This window comes from Bombyx mandarina, chromosome 20 (assembly GCF_030267445.1).
Source record: "Bombyx mandarina strain Sakado chromosome 20, ASM3026744v2".
In the NCBI taxonomy this organism is placed as follows: domain Eukaryota; kingdom Metazoa; phylum Arthropoda; class Insecta; order Lepidoptera; family Bombycidae; genus Bombyx; species Bombyx mandarina.
The window spans coordinates 9139347-9162627 of NC_143226.1; the positions used below are offsets into that span (position 1 = coordinate 9139347).

Consider the following 23281-nt stretch of genomic DNA (forward strand, 5'->3'; position numbering starts at 1 on the left):
GGGAATTCTACAATGTTTTTACGCACGTACAATAAATTTTCAAAAATGTATTGGGACGCTAAAGTTAGAATTTTGATTTCCTTAAACTTGTCCCTCAAGGATATAAGCATAAACATAAACATAGCATAGCATAAACTGCCTATCCAACAGCAGCGATTATCGTAGCATCTTTAGATATGCATATAGATGAATTGGTAGATGAAAACACGTTATTAGTGAGCGTCGGAAAAGGAATACCTATGTGAAAAATGTATACACAACGCGACGGATTGTTTTTGAGATCTATGAGTGAATGAATGGTATTTTGCTTATTTTTTTCTTATTGCTTGGATGGGTGGACGAGCTCATGGCCCACCTGATCTTAAGTGGTTACCGGAGCCCATAGACATCTACAGTGTAAATGCCGCCACCCACCTTGAGACACGAGTTGTAAGATCTCACTTTTAACAGTACAACGGCTGCCTCGCCCTTCAAACCGAAACGCATTACTGCTTCACGGCAGAAATAGGCAGGATGGTGGTACCTACCCGCGCGGACTCACAAGAGGTCCTACCACCAGTAATTACGCAAATTATAATTTTGCTTTTATATATATGGCTAATGAAATACCCCTAGTAGTGACAGGCTTCGGCCGGATACGCTCAATCAATTCTCTGTTTACGTCATAATACCTTAATCAGTATTTATAAATTTAATTTTTGATAATATGGCAACAAAAATCCTTTTAAATAATAAAACTGTTTTATCTGTATTCCAAATGTCAGATAAAAATAATCAATTTGTTGTTTTTTTTGTTAAAGTATACTGTGACGTCATTGGCTTGTAATCGGTCATAGCACTATCGAAGTTTTTTAATAATTATGTGTCGATATTAGGTCGTACATTGATCCCAATTATTATTTACCAATAATTAATTGAATTTTCGTCATATGCACACGAAGTGCAGATCGCATTATTGTTCAAATATAATTGTGGTTCATTTTCATATAACTCTTAAAGGTTTATTCAGATTTTAAAAAAATTCCGGAGTTTTAGTTTTTTTTTTATTAACCCGGGTAAGCGTAACTTTTGAGGCAACAGGTCGTAGCGTCCTCGGAGGTATTTAGGTTACCGCTATGCCATTGCCTTGTCTTACGCTAATAACAATAATAGCTCTCGTAAAATTGTATATTATTTCTTATACCGGCCAATGACACGTATGAGTCCGTAAGTTGGCAGTGTTCCAGTGCAGCACGCTGTGAACGCGTGGACGTGAGCTGACTTAATAGGCGCGAGACACAATAAGCCTTCAGTTCAAACTGTAAGGACCAGTATCGCCTGCGGTCGAAAGTCGACCAGCTTGTATGGAAAAATCATGTGGGTATGTTTACTTTGGTTTACTTGCTTTCACGGGTACATGCGCATTTATGGCCCACCATCATTCGAATAGGTACGACCGTAAAATTTAATGTTAAAAGTTTTCTTCAGTATGATTTAAAATGAAGAGAATATTTTTATAATAATTTATTGAATGACATACTTCAGTTTCGCGAGTCGGAAATAATATTAATATATAATACTCGTAGTAATAGTATTAATATAATAATATAATATAATATAATAGAAATAATACTAAACATATTTAAAAGTACTCCTACGATTTGATATCGGTTTTTTTTTTTTTTTTAATTTCTGATGTGTCGAATTAAGGTTTTATCTTAGGTGTTGTAGTCATGAAAATCAATTTAAATCAAAAAATTCCAATTTCAAAATTCCATTTCAATTTAGTCCATTTCGATAGTCATGTGAGTACATTTTTGTTGAATTAACAGACAAAAGGATACACGTGATGGTCGTGACGATTTAGCTATTACGGAGCTGGTGTGGGAGAGAGATGGCCAGATGTCGTCACTTTTACACGAAGTCAATTTAAAGTTTACGGATTTAACAGCCCTCGATTTACTTGTGTTACGGTTACCTGATTATAATACACATAGAAGTGTGTATGTTTATGTAAACAGATGCCAAAATTACGATGTGCAATTTACATTACTAGCTAATTAAGGAAAGGGAAAGTTTTGTATTGTACCTACTTCGATGATACAGCCATGGTAGATGAAAAATGAATTTAAGGATTGCATTACTTTCGTTCATACATGACAAGTTCATAATTCAGAGCGAGTAATGTGGGTACCTTCAAAAAATAGAACGGTGGTCCATGCCATGGCTATTAGGCGCATTCAAAAATTGAAAAACATTAGGTATGTAAGTAATTTTGCAACTTTACAGAAGAGCCATTTAAAGGTTAAAATTTGGCAAAAATACCCGTGGTAGGACCTCTTCTGAGTCTGCACGGGTATGTACCACCGCTCTGCCTATTTTCTGCCGTGTAATGCGTTTCGGTTTGAAGGGTAAGGCAGCCGTTGTAACTATACTGAGACCTTAGAACTTATATCTCAAGGTGGGTGGCGCATTTGCGTTGTAGATATCTATGGGCTCCAGTAACCACTTAGCACCGGCATCTAAGCAATAAAAAAAAAACTAAATAGCCTAGCCTACCCCTCGATATGGTCTCAAAAACATCTAAAATTATGTCATTTGAAGACAAACTTTTATAGGTACAGCAGCGCTGCAACTGATGCATAATGTAGACGAGCGAAGGCGGACCGGTTACGTTGAGGCATACGTGATCGACGTAGCGTAGGTAATGTGTGTAGGAATATAACCCAATAATTGTTTCTTTACTTGTTTTGTCATCTGTACTCCATATATAAAAATGAATTGCTATTCGTTAGTCTCGCTAAAACTCGAGAACGGCTGGACCGATTTGGCTAATTTTGGTCTTGAATTATTTGTGGATGTCCAGAGAAAGTTTAGAAGGTAGATAAATATGAAAATGTTCGGAATGAAATAAAGATAACAATTTTGTTTTTCCTTTGATGTGTCCTCCGTCGGACGGATTCCTTTTGTTTGCCTTGTAAGTTTATTTTATACAAAAGTTTAGGTCTTTTATTTATCGATTGAGGCACTACGAAGTCTGCCGGGTCAGCTATAATATATAAATCTACGGATGTTCCGTTATAACTACTAAACCGTGCATCCGATTGACTTGAAACTTTGCATCCATGTAGAAAATACATGTACTTAATGGACGGGCTAATATTTATATGAGTATTGGACTCCCTAATAATAATGACAATAAACAATAATGTTAATTTGAAATGCCCAGCGAAGTCTAAAATATTATGAGCGACCATGAATAACTTTTGTTTATTTTTTATAAAGACGGATTATTTAATAACAATGGATTTACTTGTTTATTTTTATTAACTTTCAACTTGACCATTAAAATAAGGGGAGATTACGATTTATCTCACAATTTTATAATTAATTATCGAATTAATTTATATTTAATATTATATTCCCGCATTAATAATTATATACAAATATAAATACAATTTGAACCAACGAAATTTTTTGTTAAAATGGCGTCAGATTAGATTACATGACCGGCATTAAGGTCATTTGATTATGCTATTAAGTGTCATTAAGTATTAAAGTCAGCTTCATAAATTACTAGCTGTACCCGCTCGCTTCGCTGGGCATTTAAAATTAACAATATTATTTCTCACCCCCACAAAGATTCTCATCATTAACGCCCCCGCAACTGGTGTAGGGATTCCAACACTCATATAAATATTAGCCTATCCATTAAGTACATGTATTTTCTACATGGATCCCAAGTTTCAAGTCAATCGGATGCATGGTTCAGTAGTTATAACGGAACATCCGTAAAAACTACTGTAGATTTATATATTAGTATAGATTGAGCGTATATTTGGGTGCGGGCGCTCCCGGTAGCAGAATAATTAGGTAGGGTTTTGACTTTTGCTCTGCTTGCTACCCTCAGGTAGTGGGTGTTAGATAAGCAGCGTTGGAGGCTCAGCGTGCTTAGCAGAGATTTGAGTTTTGGACCTTGTTGCACTTTTCTTCTGAAAAACATGTACACTTCATGTGTTCATGAGAGTTGTTCTTATTTTGCTTAGAAAGAGGAACGATCTTACGGCCCACCTCGTATTAAGTGGTAACGGGAGCCCATGGACATCAACAACGTAAATTCCGCTACCCACCTAGAGAAAGTTCCAAAGTATAACGTACATACGGCTACTCCACCCTTTAAGCCGGAAAGCGTTACTGCTCCTCGGAAAATATAGGTAGAATGATGGAACCTACCAGTGAGTATTCATAAAACTCTCTGCCATCACCTGTTCAGAAATCGTTTCAATTACGAAAAGATGTATCTAACAGACTCTTACTGGTGGTAGGACCTCTTGTGAGTCCGCGCGGGTAGGCACCACCACCCTGCCTATTTCTGCCGTGAAGCAGTAATACGTTTCGGTTTGAAGGGTGGGGCAGCCGTTGTAACTATACTTGAGATTTTAGAAATTATATCGCAAGGTGGGTGGCGCATTTACGTCGTAGATGTCTATGGGCTCCAGTAACCACTTAACACCAGGTGGGCTGTGAGCCCGTCCACCCATCTAAGCAATAAAAAAAAGACAGCAAAATAGAACCGTAGTCGTAAAAATTTAATATTACATGGATATTATTTATTCTCCTGCCCCTTCTCCCAGTCGCCTGGGGTCGGCGCAACATGTTTTTTCCTTCCATACTCCTATATCATATACCATTTCTTCGCTCACTCCCCTCTTACACATAACGTCTTTCACGCAATCCATCTATTTCTCCTTAGGTCTACCTCTTACTGCTTACTCTACATTGATATTATTAAAAGTAGTAAATATAACAACAGTTTATAAACTATAGTTTCTAATAACGATCGGGATACGATATACACAATGCGCTTGACCAGATAGTTTGATGGGCACACTAGAGGTCACAATGTATGCGTTTTAGTGTCAAGTTTAATGTTATAATGGAGATATGAATATTTTTCATTCATATTAATAATATAAACTTTGATAACCCATAAGGTCAATAGATAACCCGACGAGTGTCGTTCTTCTACAACAAAGTTTTCTGTTTGAATGGAATACGAAATTGTTCCACGTTAAAATACAATATGTCTTTAATTTACCCGTAATTATCTTTGGTGTTCGGCATTAGCCGTATCTGTATGACACAATACATAAATGTTATCGAAGAGTTAGAAACATGCGTTCGATATCACAGGTCTGAACATTTTTTTTATTTTTTTTTATTGTTTAGTTGGGTGGACGAGCTCACAGCCCATCTGGTGTTAATTGGTTACTGGAGTTTATAGATATCTACAACGTAAATGCGCCACCCACCCTGAGATATAAGCTCTAAGGTCTCAGTATAGTTACAGCGGTTGCCCCAGCCTTCAAACCGAAACGCACTACTGCTTCACGGCAGAAATAGGCGGGGTGGTGGTACCTGCCAGTGCGGACTCACAAGAGGTCCTACCACCAGTAAAGCCGTGCCACACGGCCGCTGATGGACTGTAAAATCGTGCGCACATAAAATACGCTATTAATTTAATGTTTTTCGAGTTTTAAGTTAGGTAGTTAAGTGTTCTATTTGAATAATTTATAATTATGAATGTTACCAATTCTGCTCTGCTGGTACAGGAGATAGTAACATATTTGCAAATGTGCGATGGTTGTTGTGCGCTCTGGGCCCGCAAGGACTGGTCGCAGCGTCAGGCCAATTCCTGCTGTAAAGTCATCTAGCTTTTTAGTACAATAGCCGTTGTTGAAAGTTGCGGTGTTCGTTTTGATGTCTGTAAGCTTTGCTGCCCACTGAGTTCCTCGCCGGGTTTTCTCAGTGAGTCGCGATTCCGATCCGGTGGTAGATTCTGCGAAGCACTAATCTTGCTAGGGCTAGTGTTAGCAAATTCTCTCAGGTTGAGCCCGTGAGCTCACCTACCCGTCTGCGAGAGCTGGAATAGCGCCCTAAGCCACCAATGCTAAGGTAGGTAAGGAAAAATAGTTCTCTAGTAAAAATAGTTCCACTTTTCAGTATTCTAGACCTCAATTGTCATACTACAAACGTTAACCGCCATCAATTCAGATAAACTTTGCTCTAATGAACTTTATAGTAATTGATATTAGTAGTACTTGATAAAATATTGTGAGAATTGTAAATTAATCTCTCATTATGATTAAGATTTTCTCTTTACATTTATTTCACAGGAATCACACGTCACGAACTTAATAGTTTTACGGTATTCTTGTGAGTCAGCGTGCATAAAAACAATATAATAGTTCCAAAGTCCACACGTTACATGTTCAAGTTACTACGCGGTTAATGAACAATAACAAGACGTAAAAACCCCGCTATTTTTTTTTAATAATAAATTCAACGAATGTCGAAATAGATCCTAAATTAATATTAAACTTTTTTGTTGTTTTCATCACACCAGGTTCTTTTCTTCTTAATCTGAATAATGCCTTTTTAAAAGTATTTTTATCTAATTATAAATATTCGTTCATACTTCGTGAAATCACTCGAAGTTACTTTTATGTTTAGCATTCCGTTCAATTTTTATTATTAAGAGCCAATCATCAGTTGGATGGCTTCGTCGTGGTGAAGCCGATACGATAATGGCCTGCATGTAAGCCAAGGTTGACAATCACGGCACACAGCCGTGCTCTCAGTCACACACAAATGTATCTAAGGGCTTAAAGAAAAGAGTGGCTTTATCTTAATAAATCGAGTAGATATTGCCTCCACCGAACTTAATATCCAGTGTGCTTAGTGCGAGTTTTTTAACGTTCTCGATAGCGTAAAAGTTAACTCAAATTTGTATGCAAAACGTTTGCCTAAGTTTGCCGCTAGGACACCGAACAATGCCGCACACAGAACAATGTCAATAAATGACGAATGTAATGTGAACAGTGAGCACTTCTCTACAAACTTCGGGTTCGCAACAAATTGTGACGGTCATGTACTTACTGCAAAAACTGGTATGCAAATGTCAATCGACTTAAAAACGTAATTCGCGCTTATAAAATTGATATATCCATACATATCCATACCTGGATCTACTAAATAAAAACTCGCCGAGTGCTATTTAGACCCGAACAAATATTTTAATGCGTTAATGTGACAAATGTGTGTGTGTGTTAGCATCTCTCTGTACGAAGCTGATGGTTTTTCCAAATCACCTACACGTTGCAAGGGTTTAGAGGTTTTCAGGTTGCCAGCTAATTGTAATTAACATTAAAGTCATTAAAAAGTGTGTAAGACGAAAATTCTCTATCTATGTTTAATGATCTGTTAAATAATACTATTGTAGAAAGGTACTTAAAGTAAGTAATTTACAAGTGCATAGTTAATCAACAAGGACATGAATTGTGATCGAAACTAATAACCGTCAATTGTTGGTTGGAAAATTGGTGACAGCTAAGCCATTAATAACTGACTTAAAGATACTACCCGAAGGAGAAACCGGCATGAAAGTATCAGCTGGGTGAAAGTTTAAAGAAACATAACTATTAGGATAAACATTTTCTAGTTTACCTTGGCAGGCGGTTTGAATCGATTAGTTTTGCTACCAATGCATCTCTAACAGACTTCCATCAACCTATGAATAGTACAAGTAATTTTTTTTTTTTTTTCTACATATTCTTGTGACGGCAAGGGGTCTCCGATTAACCGGGCGAGTAGATGAGCTCACGGGGCTCTAACCTGACGAAGTTGCTAACACGAACCCTAGCAAGAGCCGTGCTTAAAAATGTACCATCGGATCGGAAACGCGACCCACTGAGAAGATCCGGCGAGAGACTCAGTGAGCTGTGTCTAAAGGTTTTTTTCCTCGCCGACACCTTCGTCGCAAATGACGGTTTCGACGAGAACGATGACCGGTGCTTGAGGTAGTGGGTCTGGAAGATCCGAAACGACATACTTAGGGCGACGGTGACTGTTTACCACTCGGTCCGCAGGATCGGGTGTTTGCATTGCACGTCACAACCATTATAATACTCACGCGAAACTCCTTAATGACTACTGGAGACGTGAGATGTCGTTCAATTTCAATGTAATAAAAATAAAAAATAAAAAAAAAGATATTATAATCGTACTTAGACATCCGTTCAGTATTGGGACGGTACAAGTCGAAGGATACATAACAATGATCGGTTACCAAAGGCCATATGATGTCACGGTGCAAAGTCCGCTGTACCAATTTCGCTGAACAAATCAACGATGAAGCCCAAAACATTTCGGTTTAGTATCGTATACATTCGCGCGATCAGAAATTCAGGCTAATTGATGGTCAGCTAGGAATTATTCTCAATTTTATAATGTTAATCGATGACGCAAACTTTGATCAGCCTAGACTAGAGCGAAGAAATTTGATCTTGAAACGTTAAAAGTGTAAATTGTATAGCTGGTTAATTTTTTAGTGCCAGCCACACTCCCTGTGTAATTGTACCTCTATAATATACATGTAAGTACTATTTTTAGGTTATGTTAGGTTATCCTTCTCGAATCATCTCGATTATTAAAACAAACACAAGATAGATGGCAGGGAATTTAGGGAACTAGATACTTCATAATTTCGTCATCAACAACGGTTCTCTTATTTTGTGTTTGAAAAATACGTAATTTTTTTTTAATTGATGATTGATTGAATAGAAGGTTCCTTAGTTATTTCTCCAAAATATGAGTTATGCACACTACATTTAGAATTGAACCTCAAAATGCCGTACAAGACGTACCATTGTGAGATGTTTTTTTAGAGTTCAGTTTCGCGTTTGATGTTGAGCTGTCGGATTGTGCTCGATAATAGTATTTTCCACTTATATATCGCTCATTTCATGTAGTATTGGACACCGCATGACGATTACAACCACTCAAGAGCCAAACGGAGGAAGATGTCGCTCATATTCATACATTCTTATCTCACTGTTAATATTTACTTGATCCAGACTATATAAATATGCAATTAGTTCTGTTAACCTCATTCCGGCCACGTTGCTCATACATGCATGTTTCAAGTTAAATATAGATCCGAAGTTTGAACCGTATGCGTTATGAAGCAACACTTTGTTAAATTCGTTGGTGACACAACTTTGTATTCGACTAAATCGTAATGCTTTTGGTCAGTGATATTGGCACATACGTTTTGCCTGACACATTCAGATAAACAACGTTCTAGAAAAATAGTTATTGAAACATCACAATTTTATTGCTTAGGCCCACTTGCTGTTAAGTAGTTAGCGGAGCTCATGGCAATCAATAGCGAAAATGCCGCCATACACCTTGAGACATAAGTTCTAAGTCTCAGTTTAATAGTACAACGACCGCCCCACTCTTCAAACCGGAACGCATTACTGCTTCAGGGTAATTTTTTTTAAATTCACCAACTATCTGATACTACCGGTGCCTATCCATGCTGGGTCACAGGACGCCCTAACCCCAGTAGCGCATATGAGACTTTAATGAATTGAATGCAAAACATGATGAGGTGGATCTATTTGCACGAAATCCCAATTTTTATATGTTCAGTATATTTCAGTCAACACAAGGTTTACGTTGAACGTTTCCTGGTCGACACGACTGTATGCTAATGGCGGTATAAATCAGGTTTGCGAGGCTGTTTCCAGGAAGGAACACATACTACATTCATATCGATGCTTTTATGTTGCGTAACAGATTTCATGGACAGAGATTAGGCTATAGCTTATTACCATTGGCTGAGGACGTAAGCGATGGTAAACTGGCGCCTTCTGTAATTTGTTAATTTACGTGTTGCCTATATTTAATTGAACCATCAAATCCATTGTACTTTTAAAACAAATTTATTAAATAATGGTCGCCATTTTAAAAACCGAATCTAGTAACAACAAAGGATCGTAACGAATAACAATGGCCGGCCATAAATGAAAAATAACGTTTGAATATGGAACTGCAGTTCCAAAATCAAATTCGAACATCGTTTAAGTAAATTTGAACTTTATTGTTCTTGGCACATAAACTAAAGCAACTTAACGAATGAATGGTTTCGGTCTTGCCGATCACGCAACGTGCACGTGCGCCCGTCCACGGTAGAGAGTTCACAGCTGTTGTAGAACGTTTGGACTTTGGACTGTGTATACAATCACCGGTGCATGAGACGCGTGAATAACTCCGTCCGCATCGGCTTTAAGGGTGATGATATATTTCTGTACGGTAAATCATATTATGCCGCTATCTGTCATTGTGAAATACACTTTGAAATTTCGTAATCATACAGCGTAATCCATTAATTTAAGGCCAAAGGCAATTTTGTCGCTAACACGAAGTTTGAGGCTTTATGCAATATCTTTGAATAATACTCCATGGTTTACACACACGGAGTATTGTTGTTATGTTAGATAGTTATAATGCGGTTAATTCATCTATACGAGTAGAATTTAATCTTTAGGCATTCAATGTCAAAAATCAAGTCAATGTTAGACACGTCGGTACTTTTACGCCTTTTTCATGGCTTCCCTTTACGTCATCTTGGGCGTGCTCTTAAATCTTGTATTATTTTATATTATATTTATACAATCGTTAAATATTGTTTTCTGAGCACTTATTGTTGGGCGATTCGTTGTTTCCATGCACGTATTTCAGTGAAACTGACTAATTCAACAAGATATTTTATTAGTAGACTGTCCTAAATGCAAAACGCATACAAATACTGTCTGGAATGACGCCAACGAATAATGAAAATTCTGGCGCCAAAATTCACAATTGCATATTTCAGATACACGTAGAAAGAAATAACAATCTGAAAACCATGACCATCATAACAATCATAATTTGAGCATTACATAAAACCTGTGACTTTTCAGTTGTGCTACTCGCCGTCACGAAGGTGTAGCGTGTTCAAATCACAGCATGCCGTGCCGGGTCCAAAGTCCGCAAGGTAACAGTGACGTAGAGCCATCGTGCCAACGATTTGTACCGTGTTAACGATAAGAAACTATAAATCCTTTTTTACAGGTAATTGTTGCTCTTTCGTGTATATAAATAATGCAGCTTCAGTTATTTTTTATTGTCTAATTTACATTTAAGTTTATAAAAGTTCAAGTTCGTAATTGTATTAGTCAAATTTAATTTAAAATCGTTAGCTGTATTATAGTTAGAAATCAAATAAATACAATACTCGTTGTTGGTTTAGAGACAAAAGCGAGTTAATGTAAACAAAAGTGTGATCACACATCACGATCCCACATGAAACTTTTTGATGAAGATAACAAATAAAATCTTAAAATATAATATTCTCTCTTACCTTCTCAAGGCACTCTTGACCAATCGCATTTGGGTCCACCTTGATTTCCAAGATCACAGAATTAGGTTGACTGACTAACCACATTTTGGTCAACATTTCGAACGAAAATACGTAAAATTTAATAAATCAGGTCGCAAGATATTTTCGTTAATGAATTTAACACACGTTACAATTGTTTATCTCACACGCGCAAAATATTTATTTAAAAAAGTCCTTCTTAATTCGCTCTGTGAAATGTTTATCGCGTATTCTTTGTGGAAGTAAAACTGCGAATACTTCCAAGCGACGGCCATACTACGTTAAGTTTACCACCGAAATGATAAAGAAAATCGTGACGTCTCTATGCGGTGAACGCTTTCTGTGCCAGCCTACACGATATTTTTAATACAGAACCATTGTTGGATTCGTTTGAAACAATTTTAAAAGTGCCATATAGCACACGCAATGTATGCTGAGATGGCAAACATTTGTTTTGATCACGTATAGTTGATTTGAAATTGGTAGAAACAAAATTGCATTTGCTATTTCTCTTGGGGCTGTGAATAAGAAAGAGACAGATGCACGTAAAATCCAATAGAGAGTGACAAATATAGTGAACTGTTTAATCATTGGTAGGACATTGTTTATAAGTCCATATGGCTATGTTCACCATTTGGTCTATTTTAAATACGAAGTAGCCGTTATAAAATACAATTTAGACATCGAACTCATATCTCAAGGTAGCATAAATATTTGCAACGACATCTATGACTTCCTTTAGTCCCGTTATCCAAGAATTTCGTTGTCGCCTGCGTCTGCCCGTTTAAAAAAATAAAAAAATACGGCAATGTAGCAGTAAAACTCATACAGTTTTGCCTAGGTTGTGGAACTTAAAGAATTGTTTTTCCTTCTTCACAAAAAGTGGTAAAAAAAACTAAGTTGCAGGATGTGGCCAGGCGTTTACTGAGGCCTCAGTAGGTACCCACAATTTTGCTAGGGTCATGATTTCATCATATTTTAATTCAATCTATTTCTTCCCAATTGATAAATAGCTCAGATAAATCAAGTCCAATTCATTCCTCTCCATTATACTTTTCCTTTCACAAAGCTTAAGTATGTAAACGTAAATGAGAAAATAAATAAACTCGACATGAAAATAGGAGGTTTTTAAGACAAGAAGATTTTGAAAAAATGGCTGAAAATTTACAGAGCGGTAAAAAGCAAAATGATTGATATTTTTATCAGAATGCCTTGTGCGCCAGTTCATAGATTATCAAAATGTAAATTAAAATATGTAGGGACACTTTTGTCACTTTAATTGCTTTCTTGTTTTTAGTGACATCTGTGAAAATTTGGAAGAAACTTTCATCGTTCAGTCCAGTTACAAGTACGTTCCATTATCATTGATTCTTGTGTTGATAGTAAGAAAAAATAATCATTCTTACTTACTTTACATGATATAAAAAAGAAGAGGAAATAATCACTATATTATGAATATCTTATAAAAGAGTTTACGAAAAAACAAACAAATATAAAATGGAAGTTTTCATTGTGGAACCAACATCACACTCCGTTATACGCAAAACATTCAAACCACGAGCTGACTGTAGCGCCACTTGCGTCAACATACATAACTAATTAAATCATATGACTTTCGTCACGACTCTTCATATCGCTTTATTGATTCGTGTCTCGGTTCTCGTACTCAGTCTTGGTCTACATAGTTTTTGTGTGTTTTCGATATGGCGAGTCAGACCCAAGGAATCCAACAGCTTCTAGCTGCTGAAAAACGCGCTGCGGAGAAAGTCAGCGAGGCAAGGAAGCGTAAGTTTTCGTTTCGTAGTTTTAATCGCATTACGCCCTTTGCTGTTTCTTGGGAAAAAAACATATATCCTTGTCCTATGATCTGTAGTAACATGTAATATTCTATTAACTTTTTACTTCCTATATGTCTAAAATAATCAAAATTCATATTTTGAGCAGAATCCATGGTCGTCACATGATTTAATCCAGATCATCGATATTACAGAGCTCACAATCCTATTCTTCATTGATTATGAAAATGAAACTTGACAAGTAACCAATCTTAATTGTTGTAAAATACTAAAATGATATTTCTAACACCAATACAACGACAGTGGAGCAAATGATGATATGATTATGAAAAGTTTTCTCAACCTATTAATTGAACTTAGTTTATTATGAAATTCCTCCATCCTGATCATTATTCCCGCGAAGCAGATAAGCGTAAATTAGGTTGGTCGTACTCATTTAAGACATAAAAAAGGAACTACAAACCAGCATAATTTCGTATAGTTTCGTTAAATCTTGAATGTTGATGAATTACGAGTAATATTCAATCTATAACTTATTTTGAGCATTCCTGGGGTTTGAGTTATCTCTGCTAAATTGCGTCAGATACCATTTAGCTATGACTAAATACAGAAATTATGAAATTTTCAAATTTCTATTAATATTGTTAGCTCCAATTTTTTTAATATCACATCATAGGCATCATATACCGTTTTAAAATACCTTTAATTGGTTATTTAATTTAAGGGCATCTTCTTTACTTAAATGATACCTACACTTTTTGATATGACATAATTTCATCAGACTAATAGAACAAAAAAATAAACAATAAGAAGTCTATGGTTTTTACCAAAAAATGATTATGTTAATGTTGTAAGAAAAGGTATAAAAATGAAATGTTTTTATAACAGGAAAAGCGAAACGCCTAAAGCAGGCCAAGGAGGAGGCTCAAGATGAAGTTGAAAAGTACAGACAGGAGCGTGAAAGGCAGTTCAAAGAATTTGAAGCCAAGGTATGTAAACATTCACAAACAGTCCACTGTAACTCTACTGTAAAATTGTCAATCACCGGCTATTTAGGTTAAATAATATTTTCCTACATTATCTATTCTAATATTATAAAGCTGAAGAGTTTGTTTGTTTGAACGTCCTAATCTCAGGAACTACTGGGCCAATTTGAAAAATTTTTTCAGTGTTAGATAGCCCATTTATTGGGGAAGGCTATAGGCTATATAACATCACGCTAAGACCAATATAAGCGGAGCACCAATAAAGAATGTTTCAAAATCTATTTTTTTTCCTTTCGAGAGTTTCCGTATGAGGGAATTGTTCCCCTTTAAAATAACTAAAAAAAGTCTGTGACAGCATATGTCTATATGTTAAGGTTGGCTTACTATATAACTTACGTTTTTTATGCTAACCAAATTTGTTCTAAAATAAAACATTATTTGTGAACGATTCCGCGCAGACGAAGTCGCGGCAAAAGCTAGTATTATTATATTATGCTCGAATAAAGAGCAGGCAGCTTTAACATTTGTGCTGGGACTTTTAATTGCATCTTTCATGGTTTCAAGTTATCTTATTTATAGGTGCCAGTAACTACTTAACAATTATTCTTTATTGATCTTTGTAATCAGTCTTGTAGATTGCAACATTCATATTGTGGTGTCTCAGAAATCCATTTTTGTTTTAACAATTCTAGATTATTACTAAAGGCCAGTTGTGTAGTGTGGGATTATCGTAATGTATTGAAAAATATGTTAGATAACACTCCACTTTGATTCGTCTTGCCATTTGCATTACATTAGTTATATTTTTCTGTCTCTTGTACACTCGCTCAGTAAATCCTGTTCAGCTCAGAGGATTAATGTGACAGTGTATTTGGATCATTTTATGATTATGCAACCTTCTCATCCTAGTATCCTCAATATACTACTAAATTATAAAATCAATTTTTTCTTATGTACAAAATTGTCAATGTACAAAACACTTGATCAAAATTATCTGATACTTCCCTTCCAAGCCATTACAATCATCAGTACCTTGATTTATCTAGTGTATGATTTAAAAGATTTTTAGGGATTATAAAGGATTTTTATGACTAGATACAGATACTTGATTAAAAAAATGTAATTATAACATTTTTTCTCTTTTTCTGTTATATTAGGTTGAGTTTGAGCTACAAATAAATTTCATGTTTATTCCAGTCCATTTTAGTGATTATATTGTTAAAACATCCTAGTCTGAAATGAGCTTTCTTCCCTGGTATTTTCTTTACTATCTAGAATTTGTACTCCTCATTTGCATAATAATATGTTTTAAATCTTACGTCTATGAAGTCACAAGAATTAATTGTTTTTTTGTTACAAAATTCATAATTACCTTTATTACTACCAATGTGTGTGTATTATTTCACTATGCTAACAACACGAAAGAACTTTGTTGATCTCATTTACAAGATGAGTTGATGAGTCACTGAAGAGACTGTAATTTATACAGTTACTAAAGAATCATTTGAAACTAAGACCGCTCTGTCCTAACAATCACTACATCATTACTGGTGGTAGGACCTCTTGTGAGTCTGCGCGGATGGGTACCACCGCCCTGCCTATTTCTGCCATGAAGAAGTAATGCGTTTCGGTCTGAAGGGTAGGGCAGCCGTTGTAACTATACTGAGATCTTAGAACTTATATCTCAAGGTGGATGGCGCATTTATGTTGTAGATGTCTATGGGCTCCAGTAACCACTTAACACCAAGTGGGCTGTGAGCACGTCCACCCATCTAAGCAATAAAAATTTTTTTTTCGTGAAAGCAAAAATAGAAAAAATAATAAAAATGGATAAATGTTTCTTATTAACATCCTGAAAAGTTGAATACGTCATTATTATTTTTTTAGCACATGGGTACCAGGGAAGGTGTTGCGGCCAAGATCGATGCCGAGACCAAAGTTAAGATCGAAGAGATGAACAAAATGGTCCAAACACAGAAGGAGGCGGTATGTTGTTATTTAGATTATTCTGTGTTATAAGTTTTTTTATTTCAATGAAAAAACACCACAGATATTTTTGACTCAAAGACAGAACTGTTCAAATACATAGGTTTTTTTGTCAATATTGGTAACTAGCTTCTTGTGTTGCCATTATTGCCAGAGTCGAATTACATAGTTCTTTTGTTTTATTCCAGGTCATCAAAGACGTCTTGAATCTGGTGTATGACATCAAACCTGAACTCCACATCAACTACCGCTTAAATTAAGCAAATTATTGTATTTAATACATAATTTACGCCTAATTAACTTAATTTGATCACCTTTATCTAAAAAAAAAATTGTATATTAATTTGACAGATCATTGTAACAAGCGTATGTAGGCAGGTTTTCTTGGAGCCGACTTAATTAAAAAAAAAAACAACAAGGCGCAGAAAATGAAATGTCAAAGTGCAATTTTTTTGCTAAGTAATTTATTGTATGAGAAATCAGCTCGGTACCATTCCAAGTGTTGAGAATTCGCTACAATAATTTAAAATTTAAATATGAAAAAAAAAAGAAATGTAATCAACCTGTATGTTACTCGATGTTGTATGTTGAATAGATTATAAATAAACGTTGAAAAAAGGCTTTTAAATCTTTTCTTTGTAGTTCAAGGATGTGTACAGTATTAGTGTAAAAATATATTGTATTGATGTCAATCATTGTTTTATTGTTTTAATATGGTCAGAAGTCACAGTCATTCTACTAGTACTAATGTAATGTACTAAGACTATCTAACCCATAAACACAGCCCACTGGAAGCGACTTAATGTGCAGCCGTGTGCATTCCAGACGAGAGCCGAACACTAATTCAACTACGACAGTGCACTAATTAAATTGACTATTCCACCGTCGTTATGTACTTCTACTTATGCATTTTATCAAAGACACCTATGTAATATTTTAGGAATAGCTAACTTGTAGCTCGAGGGTTCGTAAATAGATAATAATAAACATAAAATTAGGACCTTGAATAAGTTCTCGCTGTTTATTTCCAAAACAAAGTCTTTATTTAAAAAAAAAAGTGTTTGTGCAAGTCACACATGGTAGAAGTGAAACTTATAAATGTAGAATCCTATACATTTATGTGTTTGTGTCTCTATGGACTTATTTTTTCGTTTCATTGAATTTGAAATCACAACGGTTCTAAAGAAGTTTCACTTCAATTATAGGAACAAAAACATTTTATTCAAAGTATTTCTTTGTTTATTATCATCGATAGCGTACAGGTGCTACACGGCCCAATTAATGATAAGTAGTTACGCTCGTGAATGTTAGCGCTGCCGTGGACCTAAGAAGGACTTGGCGGCTCCTAGGACAACTTAATAAAATTACATTAACTACAAACAAGGACCAGTGACTATGTTTCAATTCAGGAGACACCAATAATCCCGTGCTGCTCCAGCCAGCGTGCAACGACCCCTACGGTCGAGAAGACGGCGGGCTGATCTATACCGTCGCAGACTTTAGAAGAAAACGCCAGTATGCCCACTAAGAAGCCGTACATAATGGCTGGTCCACCGCCGTCGTGCTGCAATCATTAACATTAAAGTTATCCTAATGCGATATTGTTAGATTCGACTGGCGAATGGTTTAATGCCCGCCTGATATCACTACGTGAACAGCGTAATCCTCCTTGAGACACGAGGCCTGTGTGCTTAGTGCGAGTTTTTTAAAGTTCTCGATAGCGTAAAAGTTAGCTCATATTGGTATGGAATGAGATCGTTTGCGTACGTTTGCCGCTAGGGGCGCTGTTCCAACTGCATACAAAATTGGGTTAACTTTTACGCTATCGAGAACGTTATGAAACTCGCACTAAACACACTGTTGTATAACGGCTGTCCAAACCTTCAAACCGTAACGCATAGGTAGTTATATGAAACGTGTCTTCACTGTGGGCAGGGGCGGCGGTAAGAGAATTTCATTGTCGAAGATGAGGAGGCGAGTTGTTGGTGTTGAGGTTATAGGAAGAGCCCGTCGATTCAAGTTTATTTGTCACACTAGAGCTGAACGCATGAATGTACCTACATCTACCGCCGTGGTATCTATTAGGCGGACTCACAATACCCTTTGTTTTTTTTCTGTTAGATGGGTGGATGCGCTCACGGCTCATGGCCTTAAGTGGTTATCGGAGTGATCAACAATGTAAATACCGCCACTGACCTTGAGACACGAGCTGTAAGTCTCGGTTCTATAGCAGATACAAGGGGTCCTCAAATAGCATTTATTGAGAAACAGCATCGTTTCAACGGTTTAATTAACTGGATAAGAGCTATAGTTGTTACGTACACATACGATTGAATCATTCTAATTACTACTACTTACATTACAGATATTTTTCGCCACATGCCTCCGACCGGCACAAAAATTATTCCGTGTTACTAATTCTCTGAAAAGTTCAGTTTTAATGAAGATAATAAAATATTGTTCCTTACAGTTCTCTAGAAGTCTATTAATATAATAATATGTATGTGGGAATGGTTCGTAAGAATAATGAAGGGATGGATAAAATGAACACGAAAGGAGATTGAATTTTACAATATGGCGATAGGACAGTAAGATCATATGAGAAAAATTCTGCAAAATGATTCCAGTGTTCCTTTATATGGAATCTTCAACGATCAATCCCTCAAACTTAGGGGCTCGCCCAGGATTGTTAAAGAATTTTCAGAGAAGTAAGAGAAAAAACAACGAAAGATTTAAAAAAGATTGAACTCGATGTGACGGGCGGCCATTTTAAATGAGAGCCACAACAACGTGTTAAATCTTTCTGAAATTTTTCGGTATAATGTAAACTAAAATATAATTTAGTTCGATCAATATTATGTAAGGTCCGAAAAATTTCATTCATCATTACATTAGTTATTATAAAACCGTTTTTACTGACGTAGATGAGCAAAGGGTCTTTCAACATACCAGCATGAACCTATAAAGTGATCTAAAATTGTGCTAGGTTCGTCGCCTACTTTGGGGCATGAAGTGAATTTAAGATGTCTGAAAATCCCGGTCAGAGATCTTTGTTAGCCAAAGCGCCGCTTTAACGATCGCCGGCCTACGAGCGATACACGATGGCAATAAATAGAATAAAAAGAATAAATAAACCACTGCACTGAACTGACTTGCCATATATTTCTTGACACAATTCCCAATCATAGATTGGTAGTTTTAGTTTCTGAAGTAAAACCTTGCCACCGGAGCCTCCTCTAGCCTGAAATCATCAAATACATTAAGTGTCTTAATTGATTATCGGATATTTATATCCTTAGGTATCAGAAACGCAGAGAAAATGAACTCATCTATATATATATAAAAATGAATTGCTGTTCGTTAGTCTCGCTAAAACTCGAGAACGGCTGGACCGATTTGGCTAATTTTGGTCTTAAATTATTTGTGGAAGTCTAGAGAAGGTTTAAAAGGTATTTATATATGAAAATTCTCGGAATTAAATAAAAATAACAATTTTGTTTGTCCTTTGATGTGTCCCCCATCGGACGGATTCCTTTTGTCTTTTATTTATCGATTGAGGCACTACGAAGTCTGCCGGGTCAGCTAGTACATAATATTAATACGGAGTTTGATTGTGAATAAGATGGAGTCAACATTATTGGAATTGCAATAGTCCTATTTCTCCCTTCAAGAAACAAGTTGAACGAACTAACGCGCAGGTTCCAAAGGCCTGCTAAGTTAAACTAAGCTATGTAGGTACCACTTTAAACAACAAATAATAAAAATAATAAACAAATAATAATTCAGAAGAGTTAGGCAGCAAAATATGGATCCTTCTAAGAAATTAGTTTTTTTTTTGTATTTCTTTAAAAAAAGTTATTTCAATATCTCTGGTTGTGAAACAATTTTAGTTACCACTTCGCTAAATTTTTATTGTTTGTAAATTGATTTCATAATAAAATTTTATCATAAAAATGACTAACCATAACAGATCCCCATCCTAAGAACAATACTTTACTATTAAACGGTATGATTCTGTCGTATGCAAATTTGATCTGTTTAACTTTTGAATCTTTATAACCCAATGAGATATTCCGGTGAAGCTCAAGTAAAGCGAAGTTGTATTCCAAAGTTTCTGGCTTATAGTTCGGGTGAAAGTTAATCTTGTTGACGCGTAGGACTTCGCCTCCCGATGTTGCGTTATTGGAGCCCACTCTAACGGTCAGCATCTGAATGTATTCGCGAAAGAAGCGGGTCTCAAACGGCCTGGAAGAAATAAGTGAATGCAATAATATTTTATTTAGACTGTTCATTATCATCATCATTATCCTGCCCTTCTCCCAGTCACCTGGGGTCGGCGCAACATGTTTTCTTCTATCATATATCATTTCTTCGCTCACTCCCCTCTTACCCATATCGTCTTTCACACAATCTATCCATTTCTTCTTAGGTCTTCCTCTTCCTTTATATCCTTCCACATTCATAGTTAACACTCTCTTACCAACCTCATTTTCATTTCGTCTCATCACATGTCCATACCATCCCAAACGCGCACTCCTCAGCTTCTCTCTCTAGACTGTTCATTATCATTGGTTTTAATTCTTCTGAACATTGTTGTCAGTGACAGCTTGACACTGAACTTCTCCTAAATGGCTGGGCCGATTTTGATGAACATTTTTAGTTTATTAGTTAGTTATTTACAATTCGATGTAGTAGGTGCATTGCAGCAGTCGGGTGCTTGGTTCTTATTAATACGCTTATAATTACGCATGATTTTGACCCCCTTTAAAGCGTCGGATTAATTCAAATTTGGTATACTTATTAAAGACCGAGGACAATACAATACTAAAAAAAATTAAAAAAATAGATTGAAAAAAATAGATTGAAAAAATTGAACTTCAACTAAAAAATGAAAAATAAATAATAGTTTAAAATAACTAAAAAAACACGCTTTTACAGAAAGTCCAAATAAAAAATAGCAAATAAATTTTAATAAATTTTGAATTAAAAATAGTGTAAGAAAAAAATATTTTATTGTAAAAAAAGCGTGGGGTGCATGGTATCAGTAGTTATAAATATTTTATGAACAGATATGAGTAGAAGGGCTATTTTGATAATATCCTGAAAAGCACCCCACGCTTTTTTTAGAATAAAATCATTTTTTCTTACACTATTTTTAATTGAAATTTATTAAAATTTTAATATATTTTTAGTTTTTTTAAACTATTATTTATGTTTATTGTATTGTAACGAATTATGTTCTAGATGTGAAGGACCCGAAAGTATTTGGTAATGTAATTAATTGAATCAATATGAGCAAGGTACATACAACTGTAAGCAATGCGCGGCTGTTAGCACCCGGTTTTGACTGAGGATGGCTCCCCCGCACCACAGTTGGTTGTTCACCAAGAGTGCAGCCATGAATGGAAACTCTTCTATTGTTGCTATCTATAATATTAATATTAGTAGATACTTGTAGTTTTTTTTTAAATGATGGGGCATTACTGTTCGCCCAGAGGCCTTACCTTTTTTTTTTGCTACCTATGCTATCAAGCCTTGAAAGACTATTTTAGCTTCGCCCTGACGTGTAGGTGAGCCCACGGGGCTCAAACCGGAGTGACCCAAGCAAGAGCAGCGCTTCGCAGAATCTACCACCGGATGGGAAACGCGACCCATTGCGAAGATCCGACGAGAAACTCAGTGGGCTGTATCTGTGGTTAGGCCTTTCCAGTTTCACCAGGACATATTATAGGCGAGCAAAGGCGAGCGCCTTCAAAGGAGACCTAACAACTTAAGAGTAACTGGTTTGCCAATGAATTTACCACCGGATCGGTATCGCGACCCACTGAGAAGATCCGGCAAGAAACTCAGCGGGCTGATGCATGGGTTAGGTGGCTGGTATAGTGAGACCGCGTAGGTACTACAATCTTGCCTATTTTTCTCAAAAATAGTCAATCGTTCCGGTTTGGATAGGATAGGAAGGATAGCCATATACAATACAATGTAGACTTTGGCCTTAAGTTTTGGGGTGAAGATATTAATGTTTGTGATGTGTGATGGCTCTCGTTTATGGTTACCTAGCTAACCTGGAGCTGGGGATAAGTTTAATTAATATTTATGGCGTTAGCTAACGTGAAAGTGTTTTTATAGTCAACAGTATAAAGATATAGTACCTTTAAAGTACTATATGCTTACCCCATCAGAGTTGTAAATACGACGGTTGCTTAAGTTTAACGTCGTGGAGACTGAGGTAGTTTGTATTGATGGACTTGTAACTGAAATATAAAAGTTATCTTTTCTTAAGCACGTAGTTGCGGGGATGGAGGAAGCACTGTCTCTTTCAGGCAAATCGAGTGTTGTTTAAACTTACGACGTTTGTCAGCATCGTCGTCATTATATAGTACTCACAGATTTTAGCTTTGTGTCACCACATCTCTCCCAACCAAATGCCCTAAACACAAGTCACCATCACCTTGGAGCGCGAACTGTCGATAGATCGACTCTATTAATGCGTATAAAGTGCCGAGCCTCGGAATACCGACTATTGTGCAGTTTCTTAGTTATTATTATTAAATAAATAAAGTTTTAGTAAAAAACCTCTATCATTTGAGTAATTTCATATGGCCCTTACACTCATACATACATTTGAGGAAGATAATTAAGATTCTGTGCGCACTTAGTTAATAAGGTGCTTTTTTTCCAAAAACTCTTTAGCAAGCTCAGCACTATACATTGTAGTTTTAGTTTCTAACATTAATGTGACCTTGGTTGGTAACCACAAAGGTTTAAACACCGAGCATCAAGCACTTTCTCGGCGCTCTCTGGCTAAAATTGATGTTGAACTTTTTCACTGGTGGTAGGACCTCTTGTGAGTCCGCACGGGCAGGTACCACCACCCGCCTATTTTCTGCCTTGAAGCAGTAATGCGTTTCGGTTTGAAGGCTGAGGCAGCCGTTGTAACTATACGGAGACCTTAGAACTTATATCTCGAGGTGGGTGGTGCATTTACATTGTAGATGTCTATGGGCTCCAGTAACCACTTAACACCAGGTGGGCTGTGAGCTCGTCCACCCATCTAAGCAATAAAAAATAAATAAATAAAAGTTTAGTTATTTCTCAACATAATATCATTTTATTTTTAGTTATATTATTTTTATGAGTTTCAATTCATAGCATCATACCAGTAACGTCAGTTGTGTCAGGTTCACCAGACCTCCTAGGGAATTCAATGGGTATGCCTTCGTATTGCCATTCTTGGTTGTCTCGTCGTGATATACCAATTTCTGGAG

The 23281-nt window shown here is 36.2% G+C and overlaps 3 protein-coding genes and 1 long non-coding RNA gene across 8 annotated transcripts in view; 2 read left to right on the top strand and 2 right to left on the bottom strand.

Moving 5' to 3' along the window:
- Nucleotides 1-11546, bottom strand: part of dnr1 (E3 ubiquitin-protein ligase defense repressor 1) — a 33691-nt gene extending 22145 nt beyond the window's left edge. Inside the window, exon 1 of the mRNA XM_028185513.2 lies at nucleotides 11228-11546. Within this exon, the coding sequence (XP_028041314.2) occupies nucleotides 11228-11323 (96 nt within the window). The 5' untranslated portion in view covers nucleotides 11324-11546. The remainder of the gene's footprint in view (nucleotides 1-11227) is intronic.
- LOC149500740 (uncharacterized) lies at nucleotides 927-12716 on the top strand. 5 transcript variants are annotated; one of them, XR_016324765.1, is made up of 4 exons: nucleotides 927-1360; nucleotides 2598-2683; nucleotides 10788-10938; nucleotides 12543-12594. It is a non-coding gene; the product is annotated as an uncharacterized LOC149500740 (long non-coding RNA). The 5 variants fall into 5 exon arrangements; XR_016324766.1 differs by lacking the exon at nucleotides 2598-2683 and having other exon boundaries at nucleotides 928-1356; XR_016324762.1 differs by lacking the exon at nucleotides 2598-2683 and having other exon boundaries at nucleotides 931-1360; nucleotides 10788-10861; nucleotides 12543-12716.
- A 130-nt stretch (nucleotides 12717-12846) lies between these two features.
- Vha13 (V-type proton ATPase subunit Vha13) lies at nucleotides 12847-16705 on the top strand. Its single transcript, XM_028185514.2, has 4 exons — nucleotides 12847-13030; nucleotides 13930-14030; nucleotides 15915-16013; nucleotides 16202-16705. Exons 1-4 carry the CDS (start codon nucleotides 12949-12951, stop codon nucleotides 16271-16273), a joined length of 354 nt encoding a protein of 117 aa, XP_028041315.1. The 5' UTR covers nucleotides 12847-12948; the 3' UTR covers nucleotides 16274-16705.
- Nucleotides 16337-22386, bottom strand: LOC114251296 (trypsin-7). Its single transcript, XM_089735764.1, has 6 exons — nucleotides 22363-22386; nucleotides 21322-21440; nucleotides 19976-20258; nucleotides 19166-19254; nucleotides 18372-18435; nucleotides 16337-17577 (listed from the first exon to the last, which is right to left on the bottom strand). The coding sequence occupies exons 1-6, from the start codon at nucleotides 22384-22386 to the stop codon at nucleotides 17419-17421; spliced, it is 738 nt and encodes a 245-aa protein (XP_089591890.1). The 3' UTR covers nucleotides 16337-17418.
- Between the last annotated feature and the right edge of the window lie 895 nt (nucleotides 22387-23281).